The following is a 19,404-nucleotide window of genomic DNA, read 5'->3' as shown; positions in this document are numbered from 1 at the left end:
TGTTGGGGAAAGTAGATTACACATGCAAAAGAACAAAGTTGGAAGCCTTATTTTATATGATATACAAAAATTGATTGAAATGGATCAAAGATCTAGGGGCACCTGGGTGGCACAGCGGTTAAGCGTCTGCCTTCGGCTCAGGGCGTGATCCTGGCGTTATGGGATCGAGCCCCACATCAGGCTCCTCCGCTATGAGCCTGCTTCTTCCTCTCCCACTCCCCCTGCTTGTGTTCCCTCTCTCGCTGGCTGTCTCTATCTCTGTCAAATAAATAAATAAATAATCTTTAAAAAAAAATTAGAAATGGATCAAAGATCTAAACATAAGAGCTAAAACTATGAAAGTTCTAGGAAAAAAGATAGGCGAAAATCTTGATAATGAGTTCAGTGATGATTTTTTTTGAATATGACACTAAAATCACAGGAAACCAAAAAAATAGAATTTAGAGTTCATCAAAATTTAAAGCTTTGTACATCAAAGCACACTATCAAGAGAGAGAAAAGCTAATCCATAAGCAGAATATTGAAACTATTTGCAAATCATATAACTAAGATATTAATATCCAGACTATATATTTTTTTAAATTCCAACAACTCAACCACTGCAGGAACAACAAACCATCCAATTAAAAATGGGCAAAGGATTTGAATAGACATTTCTCCAAAGAAGATCTACAAAAGGTCAATAAGCACATGAAAACATGTTCAACATCACTAGTCATTAGGGAAATATAAATCAAAACCACAACATGATACCACTTCACATTCATTAAGATGACTATTATCAAGAGACAGGAAAATAACAAGTGTTGGTAGGAATGTGAAAATTGGAACCTTGATGCATTACTGCTGGGAATGTGAAGGGATGCAGTTGTTGTGGAAGACAGTATGACAGTTACTCAAAATGTTGAACATAAATTTACCCTATGGCCAAAATCTCCACCTCTAAGTTTTCGCCAAAAAAAAAAGCAGAGACTTAAACAGATACTTAAGACATGAATGTTCCTTGCAGCATTACTCATAAAAGCCAAAAGGTGGAAACGACCTAAATGACCATCAACAGATGAAGGAAAAAACAAACAAACAAAATGACCATCAACATATGAAGGAAAAAACAAAAATAATATACTGGAATATTACAAAACCTTAAGAAGGAAAGAAGTTTGATAACATACTACAACATGGATGAATCTTGAAAATATTATGCTAAGTGACATACATCAGACAGAAAATGACAAATTTTGTATGATTCCATTTATAAATTACCTTTTAATAGTCAAATTCATACAGACAAAAAGTAGAAGTTACTAGGGGCTCAGGGCAGGAGGAAAGGAATAGCAATTTCTTAATATATGTAGAGTTTCTGTTGCAGATGATGAAAAAGCTCTGGATATGGATAGCATGATGGCTGCACAGCATTATGACTCTGCCTAAATGCTACTGAATTGTACACTTTAAAATGTTTATAATGGCAAATTTTATGCTACATACATTTCACCACAATAAGAAGATAATAAGCTATATTACCCACAATAATCTTCCAATGATTGTGAATACTTGGACAAAAAACATGAATTTCTAGAAAAGTATTATTTAGTAGAACTGACTGAAGAAGTAATTGATAGTTTGAACAGTCTTATGATTACTGAAGAAATAAAAACAAACCGAACATGTTGCACAAGAAAATATCTGGACTAGATGGCTTTATGGGCAAAAGTGTTACATTTTCAAGAAATATATCATGTTAATGTTGTGCAAACATATTCAGACAAAAAAGACAAGAGAGAATATGTCTAATTCATTGAGTCTGAAACCATACAAAGACATTATGAGAAAGGAAAATTATAGGCCCATTTCACTCATGACTATAAATCAGAAGCAAAACATTATTAGCTAAATGAAGAGAAGTACAGGCTTCCAGTCATGGAATGAGTAAATCATGGGGATGAAAGGCACAGCGTAGGGAATACAGTCAATGGTATTTGTAATGGCGTTGTATGGTGATGATGGTAGCTACACTTGCAGTGAGCATAGCATAAGATAGAGTTGTCCAATCACTATGAAACTAATGTAACATTGTGTGTCAACTTTACCTCAATAAAAAAATAGTATTAGCAAAATGAATCCAAGAGAATATAAACAAGATATTTTGCCATAACAATGTTGGGTTTTCCATAAATATATTTTATGACGTTAGAAGAGAAAAAGACATCTATGATCAGATCAATAGATTCAGAAAAAGTCTGATAAAATTCAATTCCATTTATGATAAAAATTCTTAGTGTTTGAGAAGATAATAAATTTCCATAACCCTAAAAAATATAGATTTGCTTATTGTTAAAATCATGCTGCCCTAGGAGAAAATAAAATCTGGGCCCAAATATATTGTAGAAACATCTAAATAAACTATGAAAATGCTCTTAGATATCCATTTATTCTTATCAGACTAAATATAATAAAGGACATCATCAGGAACCTAAATTTCACTTATGTTTTCCTGATTGTTTGGGCCTCTTCCCTCTTGATATACTATGTTCAATCTATCACCCAGTATGATTTTTTTTTCTTTTAAATCATGTGTCGGTTGATATTTTCTTCTCTGTTCTCATGTATCAATTCTTCAGGGTCCTAAATCTAAATTATGTCCCTCCATTTAGTATCTCTCCATCCCTCTCAATTAATTCTCAACTGCCCCTCTCAGACCAACTAATGTTTTAAAAATACAACTTCCTTTTGAACTCCCCCACCCCAAAAATAAAAAAATCTCTCCCTCTCTAACTCCCAAGTTAAGGTCAAACTCTTATGTGTAGTATTCAAAAATTTCATTAAATGGCCCCTCATTATCTAGTTAACATTATTTGCCTCTACTCTCAAGTTATAAAAGATTTCTTGTCATCATGTACACATATACCATGGCATGGCTCCCAAAATAGATTTCAGACTCCAATGGGAGGAAGGAAAAGTGTGTTGCTGCAAGGAATCTATGAGTCTATATATTGGTAATTTTTTTTAAAAAAAGATAGTAAAATATAACCATTATACTAACATGTATAATATGTTATAGATAGTTGAGTATTTATTATGTGCCAGATATTAAGCTAGTATATTCTATAATAATAACAAATAACAGTATCTCAAGTAATCTTTATAACAGCTCTATGAGGTATCATGTTTCCCATTTTAAATGTAAAATAATTTAAACTGAAAAATTAAGTAATTATCTCAAGATCATGCAGTTATATAAAAAGTGGGCCTGGGATTTAATCCTGGGTCTATCTGAAATAAAGGCTGGATTCTTTACTACCTACCCTATTCTGAAAAGGTCCTTGCCTTAACACTTTTAATGGTAAGAAGTGATTGAATATGCAAAAAAGGTGGATGCCATTGGACTAATTTTTTCTCAGTTTTATTCTAGTATCAAAATCCAACCTACTCTCTAAGGCTCAACTTAAAGTCCAAACCTTCTCCAACACTATCTTTCACGGCAGCCTGGTTTATTTTTCTCTTCACCAAAACACTATAGGACTAATAAACTCAAACATAAATTTAATAATTTAGCTTATATTTATTGTTTTACCCTTCTTCATTTATATTCACTCAACGAAGAGAGTACAATAGTATATACTACTTACCATGTTCATGAAAATTAATTACTTATCTAAAACCCTGAGAATTTTCTGGAGACGTGTGTGTGTGTGTGTGTGTGTGTGTGTGTGTGTGTATACATATATATATGTATAATGTATATGTATAAATATATATATATATATTATATATGTATGTCTATGCATATGTGTGGTCTGTGTGTGTGATATGTCCTTCACTCAGATAATCTCATTATAAATACAAAAGAGGAAAAAAATACATATAATTATACATATTCAGATAATTTTTCAGTATAAACACTGAAAGCAAAAAAAATTCATATACCCTTACATATATATATGTGTGATAATCATGGATCTCTATTTATATCACATTTAGTGTAAGTTTCATGGGAAACTGAGGGAAAACTTTGAGTTGTTTGGATCTTCTATTTTTCTTTTCTGTGAAGACATTCACTGTGGAACTAAAATGGTAAAAGTGAGCATGAGATTATTAGAATAACTGTAGACATAAAAAGAAGAGAAACATCAGGCATAAAGAGAGAGCACTGTAGGGGAGCATATACCACACAATGTATGCATACATAAAAAACTGGAATTGAAAAGATTATTTTCTTTCCTTTGGGGTATTTGTTCATTTAAATGTAGTAAACTAGATTTTTCCAGTTCTAAGGCACACACCAGTGATCTCCCTTTTTATTTTATTTGCAAAAGCAGGGCTAAGAGGTTTGAATGACAAACATTGAATAGGGAAGTCCCACTGAGTTATTATTATTTTTGTTCTATTGTGAGTGAATAAAAATAATGTGTTGGGCGGGAGTAGAAGTTCCCTTGTCCTTGGCCAGCTGGCTTATAACTTAGGTAGTAAAGAGAAAACACAAAATAGAGATGGTAACTTATAAAGACTTTTGCATCATACACTTTATATGCATATGACCTATTCAGTACTAAATTAATAAAAACAGCTATTGATTTAATGTAAATGCTGAAGTAAATAACCAGTGGAATCCTCACCTTTTGATAGAAACAACCCAATAAAACATTTTTAACAATTTTTTATCAAAGAGACTATAACAGTATTCTTACTGTATCCAGAGCACCAAAAACTATCTTGCAAGTAAACAAGCTTGTCAGTACAGCAGATTATATATTATGCATTTCAAAGCTCAATTTCTACATACCTTGTTTTATTGAGTATTAGTTTATAAAGTTTACGTTCAGTATTTAAGGTGGTTTCATCTCCAAACATTGAAGGAATTCCAAAATGCACTTGCTCACCAGTTTTAACTCTGCAGTGTCTTTAACCTCCCCGAGAGAAACGTTTTTCTCTTTCTACTTCATCATTTTCTTTCTTTAAAAACTGGCAAACAATAGCTGAGAGGACTGGGCAGAAAACTCTGCGTGAAGGTGAACTTTGGCTCTTCCTTGGACTTTAAGACTAATCTGGTCTAGATTGTGATTGACAAAAGCTTGCTTGTTGATGTTATGCAGTCCTCTCAAGTTCCAACCAAGCGCAAGGGGTTGTTAATATTTACTCAGTCCTCATCTCTGGAATGGTCTTGAACTATTACAGTTTACTGAGATTGCCAAATGCCACCAGCATTTACAGACACCTGATTGGAAAAATAGCTATATATGATAAAAGAAATGAGTTACTATGGACCACCACGTCTCGGAAAGGAAGGGGTGAAACCAAGACCAACAGGTGGAATTTATAGGGAGACAGCTAAACTCACAGGCGAAGCAATCAACCCGCAAGAGTGTGGCAGAGAATCTGATCAGTCTGAGGTCCCTTCAAATCTTAGGATTCTACAGTTCTAGGAAACAGCTTCCTTCTGAGGCTGCTGGCACAGGAAGTGGGTAAGATTGCTGTTGCATCTGGTATCCTACAGGACTAGATTCAAACCCTCCCCTGCCATTCACTAAGTGCAGGAACTGGAACAAATTACTGAACTTCTCTAAGCCTCTTTCCTCATTTATGAAGTGATAACAGGTAATACTAGTCCCTCTCCCATAGGTTCAGTGTGATAATCAATGCAATTTTTCACAAAAAGCATTCTGTACAATCCTTGTCACATAGCAAGAACCGGAGGCACAGTAGCTATGATTATGGTTGTTATTCTTGTTGCTACTGTCTTTTTCCGTTAAAAAATTATTAAATACTAATGTATAGTGGGAATAATTTTTTCAATACTACATGTGGATTTTGAAGTGTTTCTTTAACATGCATTTGCTGAACACCTATGATGTGCTAGGCATTGTGCTAGGTGCTGAGGATAAAATAATGAACAGGTCACAGCTTTACCTTACAGGGACACAGCCATGAACAAGACAGACAAAACTGTTATCTTCAAGCAGTTTACATTCTAGGGGTGGGGGCCCACAATAGGTAAATAAAATAATAATTCTAATCATAAGTATCAGAGGTCATCAAAATAAGATAGTGATTTAGGGAGTGATGAGATGGGGTCTTTTAGCTAGGCTGATTGTGGAAGGCCTCTCTGACAAGGTGATTTTGACTAAAGATTGGAAACATAAAGGGGCAGCCATGTGAAGATCTGGGACTAAAAAGGAAGTTCAATGGTCCTAAGATGATAATATGCGTGTCCTGTTCAAGGAGCAGGAAGAAGGCTACTGAGGACAGAGCCTAAAGTTAAAGGGAAATGCTGACAATGGTAAAATGTCTGGATTATATTCCGAGGATTTTAGGAAGTTAACAGAATTTTAGGCAAGGAGAAACAGGATCTGATTTTTGCTTTGTGCAGATCATTCTGGCTACTGTGTGAATAGCTGTAAGGAGGCAAGAAGTAGCAGGGAAGTTAGGCTGGATTCTGTTTCTGAAGTTCAAGTGAGAGATGATAGCAGACTGGAAAAGTGTTTTAGTAGAGGAGCTGATAAGAAGCTGTGAGATTCGGGAAATCTTGGATGCTCGTTAGAACATACTGGTAGATGTGGAGGTGTGGGGGTGAGAGGGAAGAAAGATGACTCTTTTGGATGAGGGGTTCTAGATGAACCATAAGTAGATTTGGGTGGGGGGGGGACAAAAGCTTTCTGTTGGTCATATTAAGTTTGAGATGTCTGTTAGAAGCACAAAAGATGTCAAGCAGTAGGATATAGGAGCCTAACATATAGGGGAGAGATCTAGGCTGGAGAAGGATGGAGATTACCTGTAGGTAATAAATACATAAACACATGAGATACATGTATAAATAAATGACAAATACATAAACACATAAATACATAAGAAAAGAGGGCTGAAGTCTGAGCCTTGGAGCAGGTGAGCATTTAAACATCTGTTAAAAGAGAAAGAACCAACAAGGTGGGTAGAAAACCAGAAAATGTGGTGCCAGAGAATCCCAGATCATACTTCAAGAAGGAAAACTGTTCAACCATGGCAAATACCACTGAGAAGCCAAGTGAGGTGAGAATGAACTTACTACTGGCTTCTACTTTGGTTGGTTTTAAGAGCTCCTTTAGAATTGTGAAGACAATGGTTCTGTTGGAGACTAGAAAACAGGAGGGGAGTAAAGGGTGGCAGGGTGAAGATGGAAGCAAGAAGTTCTTCTGTGTGTAACTAAGTCATGAAATAGTGTGGCAGCTGGAGAGAAAATGTGTTCAAAGGGAGTTTTGAGGGTTTGGTTTTTTTAGGGAGTGTTGTTAAAGACCAGTGTAATGCTGATATGTATAATCCCATAGATTGGAATAGACTGATTATGTAGAAGAAGGACTCACTATTTAGAGAAGGAAAGTCCTTAAGAAGGTAAGAAGGAGTGTGGGGCGTCTGGGTGGGGCGTCTGCTATGAGCCTGCTTCTTCCTCTCCCACTCCCCCTGCTTGTGTTCCCTCGCTCGCTGCCTGTCTCTCTCTGTCAAATAAATAAATAAAATCTTAAAAAAAAAAAAAGAAGAAGGTAAGAAGGAGTGAGATCCAGGGCACAAGTGGTGGGCTGGTTTAGATTATGAGCTGGAGCAATTATTCTAATAGAAGAGATGGCAGAAGAAATGAAAACAGATGCAGGTGGTTTAGTAGAATTGGTGATGCTAAGCTAATGAATGAATTCCAATAGCGTTGCATACATTTGCTCTTTGAAATACATTGTAGAAGAGAAATTGGCTGCAAAATGAAGAATGGGCTATGAATTGTGGAGTTTTGAGGAGAGAAGAGAAGGTATTAAAAACTGATCTCAATTAATGAGAATTTTTACCAGGGCATAGCTGTGTATACCAGTAGAGTAGGTGATGAAAGGCCCTGCGAAATTTCGGTGATGTATTTGAGGTGAGTACTATGAGCAATGTGGTGAAATTTTACCCATTAAGCTGCTCAGGTTGAAATGTGGAGTAAGATGAGAGAAGTGTAATCAGGGAAGGGGTTTTGCCAGGGAAGTAAAATGAAGAAAAATGGGGAGATGTTCGGAATGTTTGCAAGAGGATTGGTTGGAGGGCTTGACCAAGGACTCTAGACAGGTTAAGGAAATTTTCAAAATGTTGTGAATGCAAAGTCATAGCTATTGAAATTAGTGATAGAGTCCATTGATTTGGAGCTTGAACAATTGGCGAAATAAGAACACTACAGTAGAGGCACTGAACAAATAGAATGTCACGGTCAAAAAGTGTGAAATAAAAATGTTATGGGAATAACAAGATCTAGGCTATCATGTGAAGGGATGGCTAAATGGGGAAGAGAAAAATACATTGACACTAAAGAGACTGAAAAACTGACAGGTTAGGGTTTTGTCAAAAGCATGACTGATTTGGCTGAATGTTTCTTGCCCTTTGGCTCTTTGCAATCTAGTTTACATAGTTGTTGCGGTAAGAAGTAGCTGACAGGTAGCTAATAGAAATCGAGAGGTAACTTCTTAATTATTCTGACTCTACTCACTGATCACTCAACATTCATTTCTGGGTCAGAAATACCTGGGCTAAATTGATCTGTGAAGACTTTGAACTACTTCATTCAACCTGGATAAATGTGAAGGACCAACACAAGCAGTCCAAGATTCCCCTCAGCAGCTTCCAAGTTTCTCATCATCAGAAGTTATAACAGGACTTTTAGTTAAGCCTATATGCAGTAGTCCTGAGATAAATCTTAGCTAAGTGAGATCCAAGGTTTTCTGCTTATGCCACAGCAAGAGACAGCTAAAGTGACTAACAGCACACTCAATAGACGGCCCCTGAGATTCAACAGATTTCTAGGAGAACTAGAGAACTTATATGTAAAATATGTAGAAAAGTTTCAAATAATAGGTGCGAAATTAATAATGATTACTGTTAATTGATAAATATCTCACTTTTGAAGTTTACCATAATGGACATCTGTTGGTTTAGCCTCATTAGAACTCATTTTATTTTTGTAACAACTCCTGTTCTCATTCTCACTCTTAGTCTAGGTAATTTGTTGTGTGTGGTTGCTCAGTCCACAGCTCTAGGGTGGGCCCAAGACCCAGAGAAATTGACTTAGGGATAGACATACGACAGACATTTCTCTAAAAAGAATCATCCCAGGGAACTAAGGGGGACAGGATGCTCTCCTTTCCTTAGGTTGCCAAGCCTGACTGAATATCCATTAGGATGAATTTAGCTATAACACTCAGAAAATCCTGACACACTTAGCTTAAAGGGGGAAAAAATCTTACATAATGTGAAATCCACAGGTAAAGAATTCTCCAGGGGCATATGAGCAGCATTTCTTTCGGCTTTTCTTCTCCCTTTGTTTCTTTTGGTTTTCCTTAGTTTATTTAGCTTCTGGGCAATAAAATGACTACATCAGTCACATTGACCTACAACATCACAGAGAGGCAAAACCCTTCTCTTTCTTGGGTCTACTTTAAAGACTTAAGAAAATTCCCAGGGAGCTGCTCAACATGTCAAAATTGCAACACAAGCCCATTCTTAAAACTTTCTCTGCCAGGGGAAGTGAGACCACCAAGATTGGCTTAAATTAATCAGAAACTTCTCTTCCTTGTGAAGAAGTAGATGTCTAGAAAAAACAAAACAAAACAAAACAAAAAAACTGGGCTTGGAAGAAGGAACTATGTGCATAGCTAGGAATAGGCTATGATAGTGTTTGCTCAAAAGCTGGGAATAAAGCCAGCACAGAAGAAAACAAAGGCAAAGTTACGGAGGGCTGCCCACATGCGATAGTACTTAGGAATTTACACATGACATGAACCAACAAATTTCTTTCATACTTAAGCCCTAGATGAGCCAGATTCTACCATCTGCACCAAAAGCTTCACTCGCTAATATGCTCACTCAAAGCATTCCTCTGAATCCAACAGGTCTTTATTTTTATCCACATAAACTATAAAAATCCTTCAGAGTTTCCTATCTCTGTTCTACCAGCCATTCTTAAACATTCTCTTTTTTTCTCACCTCTTGCCTTTTCTTACGTTGTTCTCTTAACTTGCTACTTTTCTGTGTTCATGGCTACCTCTTAAAATCTTAACTATCCCTCATAACTATATTTCAAACATCATCTTTTCCCAAAGCACTTCCAAAAAATCTCAATGTAATATGGTTTCTCCTTCACTTGAACCGCAGAGCAACTCTCTGACTGGTATTTCAAATGTACATAGGTAGTATACTAAGATTTCATATAAAAACAGCCTTGGAGCTAAAAATTTTAAATTATTCTTGTAATGCAGAAGAAAGCAGGGAGGTTAAGTGACTTGCACAACATCTAGTTTAGAACCTGGGTTTAACACCGAGATCCACACTCTCCCTCCCTGCCCCTCAGGTGCACCTCACTTACTGCCCCACTATCATGTGACCTCTTGACTTGTGAATTGTGTCTTAACTTTAGTTTCCTATGGTACATGTATTATGCCTTGTACATAATACATACTGAATAAACATATTTGGTTAATTGAACTCTTTGGTTTTATGTGTAGATGTAGATTTATCAATGATTGCTGATTGGTCAACACAGATATTTCTTTGCATAAGTGCAGGTAGGCCAGTAGTATCTATCTTTTTCTTTTTAAAAGTAGTTCAAAGTCTTCACAGATCTAGCTAACAAAAACAAATTCCAGATAGTATTGCCACCAATTTGCACTGAGTAAGCCATTCTATGCAGCCTCTACAAAACAAGTAAGATGATTTGACAAAAAGAATGTTTCGGTATACAATTTTAATGAGCACCACATACAAAGAAAATATTACTGGAAATTAATATCATTTCCTCTAACCCAGAAGTTGAATATTAGTTAAGAAAATAGTAACTTCATGCTGTGAAATTAGACAGGGAGAAATTATCATTAATAATATATTAATTAGACTTCATGTAACTATGCTGCTTGAAATTTGAAAAGAGAGGAGGTAGAAAGAATTGTCAGTCCATCCTAAAAAATAAAATAAAATAAAAATAAAGCCTGCAAAAAGACTAGGTTTTAAACCTCACTTGACCTTTGTCAGATAATGCCAGTATTAGTGACCTGTTCTAGGAGGTCCTGCATACCAGAGAAAAGGAGGAAAAAGATACTTCTCTCTAAATATTCTGTCTGGGAAAAAAGAAACAGAAAAGAAATAAAGGGGTACTTTCTTCAATTTTTTCTTAAGGTCTTAAATTTAAATGTTCATCATTAACATATACCAGATCATTGATTTACTGATGAAAAATATCCACATTACCTACACAATATAGTCAGAATTCATTTTCTTTAAATGAAATGTTTAAAATAACAACTCAATCACAATCTTTCATATTTTTTCTTATTTTTCTAAAAGGTCTAAAATCATAAACAAGCCACCCAACAATAACCCTTCAAAGTAGGTGAAAAGACCTTGCACCTGCTTTACAAATAACATTTTTAGTGATTAATAAATGAACAATGAGAAGGTAACCGCAATTAAACAGGAGGTTCAAAGATACCATCCTTTCGTTGCATTTCGTTTCAGGAATTTGTGCTGATTGCAACATAGATGTCTGTCTGCATGCCTTAAAGTAGGGTGAGGCCTGTTTTGCATTTCTTAAGTTCATCTTTGATCTCTGGTTATTGGTTCGAAAGTCAAGTCATATTTTATGTTGTTATAATCTTTTTCTTGTCTCTACGAGATGTAGAGCCTCTGAATCTGATAGTTGTAGTTGTGATAAAATAGTCAAAACTTAGCCATTAGCTCATGAGGATGTTTTGATTATATGGTGTGTTTCAAAAATCTGAAGATTAAATCACTCATAGAAAATGCTATAGCAGATATTTAATTAGATGGCTGTTTATAGGGATTAGATGGATAGATGATAGATAGATAGATGATAGATAGATAGATGATAGATAGATAGATAGATAGATAGATAGATGATAGATAGATGGACTATCATAAGCCCTATCATCTTCCTCAGTAACATTACATAATCTTTTTCTGCATCAATAATATTTCCTAATATTCATTTGTTATCTTGTGCCTGTTTCAAAATGTAGGAGAAGACACCATTTACTAATCAAATTAAATTTCTTTTTTTTATCATCAGATGCCATTATTTATTTCAATCTCATTGACCTCCTCGGGTCTGGAAACACTTACTGTTCTTTGCATTAGCAGAGGAGAGTCTGTTCCTTCCTCTTTAAAACTTGACTCCATACCGATCATATCGTCAATTACGTCTTCCATCTAGCAAAATATAATACATTTAGAATACTGTGCATAATGATAAGGGTTGTGCTTCAGCCTGAATTCAGAGAGAAAAAATTTAGCAATCTTTAAAAGTTTTAAAGAATATTTAAATTAAGATTATATGTATATCAAAACCCAGAATACTTTAGAACTTAAAATGAAGAAATCCTGCCACTCTTTGATCTGTGTTGCTTTTCCATGCATTTGCTTCCACCAGCTGGCAGGTGATGGCTGGGCAAATCACCCTGGGCTAGTCCATTGGAAATCAGTATCTATATAAATAGAGTGGTTATCATGAAGTGCCTCAAGCCAGAGCCCATGTACTTAACATGTAGAGAGATGACTTCCTACAAACTTTACTTTCCTTTTGAAATGTTTTGATTGCATCTTACAGTTGGATATTCAAATAGCAGTGGTCAAACCAGCAAATTGGTCCACATGGATACAAACTACATGGAAACATATTATCCAACTTTCCCTAATGGCTAATAATAATAATAGCAATATCAACAGCAACAATAATCACTGACACCTTAAATAGTAACAATAGCAAACATATAGTGCGGGGAGTTGGGGGGACATGCCAGGCACTTTCTCTGTGCTTTGCATACATCAGCTCATTTAATCTTCACAATAACTCTATGAAGGGATACTATCATTACCTCCATTGTACAGATGAGGAAACTGAGAGGGAAAAAATTGCTCAATAGCTCATTCCAGATTACAAAACTGGTGAGTGACAAAGGCAGGATTGAAATTCTGGAAATCTGGCCCTGAAGTCCTAACTTAAGTCAGTTTTTTACTCCCTTTCTCAATTCCTTTCTAAAATAGCCTTCCTTCCCTCCTGTACTTCAGCTGGAGAAAATTTTAAAAGCTTGTATGTAAAAAAAAGAAAAAAAAAAAGGAGGTAAACCATAAGAGACTCATAACTATAGAGAACAAACTGAGGGTTGCTGAAGGGAGGTGGGTGAGAGGATGGGCTAAATGGGGCATGGGGATTAAGGAAGGCACTTGTGATGAGCACTTGGTGTTATATGTAAGTGATGAATCAGTAAATTCTATTCCTGAAACCAATATTATACTATATGCTAACTAACTAGAATTTAAATAAAAACTTGAAACAACAAAAAAAAGTTTCTCATCAAACCAAAAATAAATGAATGAATAAATAAAATAAAGGCTTATATTTTTAAAATACTGTGCTTGCCCCCTCTTTTTCTCTCTGGTCTAGCTCTCCTCTCTCCCATTATATTCTCTTTGGTGAAATTTTAAAATATGGTGTAAACTCAAAGATAATGAGAATGCTGAATTTATACAGCTGTAGTACTGAATTTCCTATAACATATGCAGAAACAACTAGGAGTAAACTCAGAGAAACATATGAAAATATTTTATGATTCTGTTAATTTTATCTTCTAACCAAAATTTCTGAGAACTTTAGAGAATCAAATATTCAGATTTCTATTAAGATACTCCTAAAGTTGATATGCCAAAAAATTGGAACACCTTTTAATATTAATTTAACAAATATTTGTTGAGCAATATTTATTGCAAGACCTTGTTGTAAGTACTGGAGCTATAAAAGCAAACAGCACAAAGTCTCTACCCTCTTGGGGCTCTAATGCTAATGAGGAAACAGACAATAAACAGCTTAATAACAAACAGTGGTCTAAAGAAATTAAAGCAGGGAGGGAGAGAGCTTGATGGGAATAAGCGTTGTTTTAGAAAATTGTCAGAGAAGGACTTACTGATATTTGAACAAAGACATGAATAACATGGCGAAGAAGAGTCCTTGGAAAGGAAGCAAAAATTACAAAGACCCTAAGGTAGGAACATGAATGTTGGAGAAAGAATGTTGGTCAATGGAAATGGAGCAAGAGACAGGTTTGAGATGAAGTTGAAAATTATGCCCTCTAGGTTGTAAAACCCTCTTGGCCAGTGGTGTCCAACAAAAATTTCTGGAAGCATAGGAATGTCCTATATCTGCACTGTCCAATACAGTAGCAACCAAACACTTAACGACTACTGAGCACTTGAAGTGTAGTGAGTTTAACTGAAGAATTAGATCTTTTCTGTTCAAGTTTTTATTTAAATTCCTGGGATCAGGAATTAAATTTTTGATCTCATTGAATTTTTAAAGATTTTATTGAATTTCAATGAATTTAAAATTAAATTTTAAACAGCCACATGTGGCTAGTGAGTACCATCTTCAAGAGTGCAGCTCTTGACAATAGTCTGGATTTTTTAAATTAATTAATTAATTTTTAAATCTGAGTGTAGTTGACACACAATGTTATATAGTTTCAGGTGTACAACGTAGTGATTTGATGAGTCTATATGTTATGCTATGTTCAACACAAGTGTAGTTACCATCTGTCACCATACAACACTATGACAACACCATTGACTGCATTCCCTATGCAGTGCCTTGTATTTCCATGACTCATTATTTCCATAACTGAAAGCCTGTACTTCACACTCCCCTTCATCTGTTTTGCCCATTCTCCACCCTTATTCCCTCTGGCAACCATCAGTTTGTTCTCTGTATTTATAGGTCTGGTTCTGCTTTTCTGTTTGTTTGTTCATTTGTTTTGTTTTTTAGATTTCACATATGGTCTGGACATTAGATGTTATTCCAAGTGCATTGAAAGATCCTTAAAGAATCTAGGATAATAAGTATGCATATTTTGTTTTCTTTGGTTTAGTACAGTCTATGAAAGTTTTAAAACATATTTTTGATTGTTATTAAACTGAAAATTTAATTTCATGATATTTCTCTCATTCACATTTATCCTTCCACGGACAACAAATTTGTACTGAACAGATGTAAAGAAGGCCTGAGGAAAGAAGGATGTTAAACACAATTTATGATAAATGCTTTTCTTTGGGGGTACTTCTAATAGTTTCAGCAAAAATTATATATATATCATTTATTCCCTTTCTTCCTGGAAACTTGCACCATTAATGACCCTACTGCAACTTTGATTTTTCCCTGTTGTCAACAAATATGCTTAGGTTTCTCCTATTTCAGTAAGAAACCTTTCTTTCCTACGTGTGAAAGCTCAACATCCTTGGAGGCTCTTTTTTGCTTCTCTAACACCTCTATCCCTCATTTTTGTCATCCACCTACATGACTGTCTTTGCCCCTAATTTATTGAAGACATCAGTTCCTCCATTACCCTAAATTGATATTAAGATATAAAATCCATACAAAATCTTGCTTCACAACTTCCAGGAATCTTCAAAACTACTCATTAAGAATCCAGTTGTTATTTTTAAAAAGATAATAACCACAACATTTTATATCAGATGAAACAGAAATAACATGTTAGACAAAAGAAGAATTACAAATCAGCAGAATAAGTATCTTCAAAATGATAAACGAAGATAATGAAATATAAGAAAGAGCAAATTATTTTGACTAAAATCAAAATGGAGATAATAGGTATGTAAAGTATGAGGCTCGAGGGTAAAGGAAGAACACTTAAAAGATTTGAAAAGTTTAAAGATAAAGATCCACAAAAGAACAACAATAAACTTTTCAACAACACTGGGTGCAAGAAGACACTGGGATAATAATTGAAGTAGTAAAGGCAAAACTTTGAACCTAGATATTTATAATCAATAAAACATTCTTTAAGTTGTGGGTGAAATAAAATTGTTCTAAGGCATAAAAACTCAGAGGTTTTAAGGCAAAAAGTCCTTTGAAAAACACTTTTCCAGGAGGTACTGCAGTTAGATGAAAAATAAAACTATGAAATCTACACAAAATATAAGAAAAATAAGTTAATAGGGGCACCTGGGTGGCTCATTTGGTTAAGGGTCCACCTCTTAATTTCAGCTCAGGTCATGATCTCAGGGTCTTGAGATCAAGCCCCATGTGGGGCTCCCTGCTCAGCGGGGAGTCTGCTTCTCTCTTTCTCCCTCTCCCTCTGCCCCCCACCCTGCGTGCATGCTCTCTCCCTCTCTCTTTCTCTCTCTTTAAAATAAATAAATAAATCTTTAAAAAAAGAAAAAGAAAAATGAGTACATAAAAGTAAAATTTTTGTGGCCTAAACAAGAATATAAATAGAGAGGGGAGAGAGAGAGAGAGAGAGAGGAAGAGAGATACTATAAATCCCAACACAGGAAGATAGGTGAGAACAAAAAGATAAGACCATACTCAGGAAGATTTTTACTTAAGGGTATGACATAGATCTTGCTGAATAATGATATAGATATAGAAAAAGATATAACTGTTGCATCTTAAAGAGTTAGAGTAACAAAAAAAGAAAAAAGATAACAACCTGTTCAATGGAGGATAGAAAAAAATGACAAATAATGAAACAAAGTACAGTAATTTTAAAACATTAAAAAAGTAATAAATCCTAACAGTAATAACAAGAATGTGCATGAGCTAATACACTGCTCAAGAAACTCTCTCTTAAATTGGATTTTTAAGAGGTATTGTAATAGTCAATTAAAAAAAAGAGAGAAAGCTGAAAATAAATTGAAAAGATGTACCACAAACCTGACCAAATGGAAATTACAGCAGCAATGTTAATATTAGGCCATAAAGATTCAAGATAAAATTTTAAAGGAAAAATAATACCAAATGATCATAAATTGATATGCACTTAAAAATATCTACAGCAACAACTTGTCAGAATTCTACAGAAACGTAAATCAACAATTGTAGTTGAATATTTTAACTTGCCTCTCTCAAAATCATAAATCTGAATTTAGCCTTCTCTTCATCTGTTCTTTAGGCCAGGCCTTGAGTCTTGTCATCCTCTAAACCACTCCATCTCTAAAATCTTAAATTCCATGATCTCATCAAAACACAATCTTCCTTTTAGGTCCAATCTAGACCCTGTTGCAAATCAACTAAACAATTTTCAGTTTATGACTCTGTCTTTGCCTTATTAGCATGCGGCCTGGTCATCCCAAATACCTCAGGTTTCAACTTCTCTACCTGTCGTCAACTCTGAATTCAAGGTGGAAGAGTGGTTTCTGCCAACTATCCTACTGAAATCCCTTTTGTTGTTATTTTCCTTGACTGCTTATCAGCCAAATTCAGTTGATATTTATCATCCCTGCCTTTTTTATTTTTATTTTATTTTTTTAAAAGATTCTATTTATTTATTTGACAGAGACAGCCAGCGAGAGAGGGAACACAAGCAGGGGGAGTGGGAGAGGAAGAAGCAGGCTCATAGCGGAGGAGCCTGATGTGGGGCTCGATCCCAGAACGTTGGGATCACGCCCTGAACCGAAGGCAGACGCTTAACGACTGCGCCACCCAGGCGCCCCATCCCCACCTTTTTAAAAAGCAAATCGTTTTATTTTTTTAAGATTTTACTTATTTGTCGGAGAGAGAGCTCACGTGCAAGCAGGGGGAGCAGCAGGGAGAAGGAGAGGCAGACTCCCCACTGAGCAGGGACCCCCGACACGGGACTCAATCCCAGGACACTGGGATCATGAACTGAGCCGAAGGCAGATGCAACCTACTGAGCCACCCAGGCATCCCTATCAGCCCTTATTTTACTAGACTTGGCTGCTACACTTAAGCGTATAGTTCATTCCCTCTTTCTTTAAACTAACTCTTTGGCTTCAATGACACCACACTGGCTATCTTTTTATTTTACCTTTATAGTCCCTCCTCTCTGACCACCCCCTAAATATTGCTGATGGCTCAATCCCATCCTTTGTTCATGGCTCTCCTTACTATATTCATGATCTCCAGGAGCTCTTTTTCTCATGTGAACTTTTAAGTATCCCCCCGTCCCCTCATGCTGACAACTCTCAAATCTCTTCTTCCAGTCTAGATTACTCTCCTCAAGGCAAACTTGGATCTCTAGCTGTCACGGGCATCGCCACATGGTGGTCTCCCAGATACCTCAACTCTAGCATGTTCTAATAGAGGGTCTCTTCATCTTTCACTGCATTATAGAAATAACCTCCCAACTGGCCCTCTCCCTCCAGACTTCCTCTCCTCCACAGCAGACACTATTACAGTCAAATCTGATTATGTCACTCCAGCCCCCACATATAAACCTTTCCAGGATTTGAAATTGCTTAACATGGAGTGCCAGCCTTTCTGTGATTTGTCTATTACCTAGATCTTTGGTGTCACCTTTTGCTACCACCTGCCTCTCTTTTTCTGTTCACTTCATTTTCTGCTGTTCCCCATCTTTATTCTCCACTCATGCTACCTCATCTGTGTAAATGCCCCACTAGCCACTTTCTCTAAGTTCTACTATTGACATTTCTGAAGAAGAAGAGCACTTTCATGCTCCTATCTATCCCATTGTCCTTTTTACATAATATTATAATTATTTGCTAACTTCTGTTCTCTTCCCTTCAACTTATAGCTCCTAGGAAATACAGCAGATAAGAACACAAGACAATGAATAATTAAAACATAGCATGTGCTGTGAAAATGCTGCGATAAATGCAATTTTTATCTACATGATACAGGTGTTACTATGAAAAGTCAGAGAATAAGCATTCATCTGCACAGGGAACCACTAGTAAAAGCACCTTAGAGAAGAAGCCTGAGATGAATTTTGAAGAGTGAGTTAGAATTATCTCGACAAATGGTAGAGACTGAATGAATAGATAGGAAAGAAAGGACATAAGAATAGAGAACGTGGCCACCGTGAGAACTACTAGTGAACCCACATGGTGAAGCACGGAGTGCCATAGGGCAGCTGAATGATAAGTCTGTGTCAGAAGGCAACGGTTAAGTATGGAAGGGTCCTGTGAGCCATGAGTACAAATTTTATCCTGGAAAGGCCCAGGCTTTAAAATGCTTCTTTTGATTTTATATTTCACTGTCTCAGAGACCATTAATCACCAGGTTACTCTAAATACCAACCCCCAAATCCCGAATCTAAGGTTGCTTTCACGGACTTATTCTGTAGTAGCTAAGATATCTGAGGTCTTCTTTGAATTAATGAAATGTTCTCTGATGTCACAGGAAGACAAGCTTAGGAGAAAGAAATACCAAAGAATGGCAACAGCCACCATCTTCTGAGCCCCCACTCTGCCTTTGTGTTAAGGACTTTAAAAATGCAAGCATAAAAACTTCTCCAGTCATAGGAATGCTGGGAAGAGAGGTTAAGGACTGAGACCACACAGCTAGTAAGTGGTGGTTCTAACGCCATATGGTCTGACTCTGAAGGTTGCACATTTGCTGCTTTGTGACATGGACTC

The 19,404-nt window shown here is 35.9% G+C and overlaps 1 protein-coding gene across 4 annotated transcripts in view; it reads right to left on the bottom strand.

Annotated features, from left to right (window-relative positions):
• Positions 1-19,404, bottom strand: part of TFEC (transcription factor EC) — a 67,891-nt gene that overhangs the window by 22,650 nt on the left and 25,837 nt on the right. For 3 of the 4 annotated variants that reach the window (XM_008705778.2, XM_008705779.2, XM_008705781.2), the window contains one exon: positions 12,121-12,207. The exons of the other annotated variant lie outside the window; for it this stretch is intronic. In XM_008705778.2, coding sequence (XP_008704000.1) covers positions 12,121-12,207 — 87 coding nt within the window. The remainder of the gene's footprint in view (positions 1-12,120; positions 12,208-19,404) is intronic. 4 annotated transcript variants of the gene reach the window in all.

Source organism: Ursus maritimus, unplaced genomic scaffold (assembly GCF_017311325.1).
Source record: "Ursus maritimus isolate PB19 unplaced genomic scaffold, ASM1731132v1 scaffold_3, whole genome shotgun sequence".
Lineage (NCBI taxonomy): Eukaryota > Metazoa > Chordata > Mammalia > Carnivora > Ursidae > Ursus > Ursus maritimus.
Note: the sequence above shows the minus strand (reverse complement) of the source record. Positions and strands in the feature narration are given on the sequence as shown.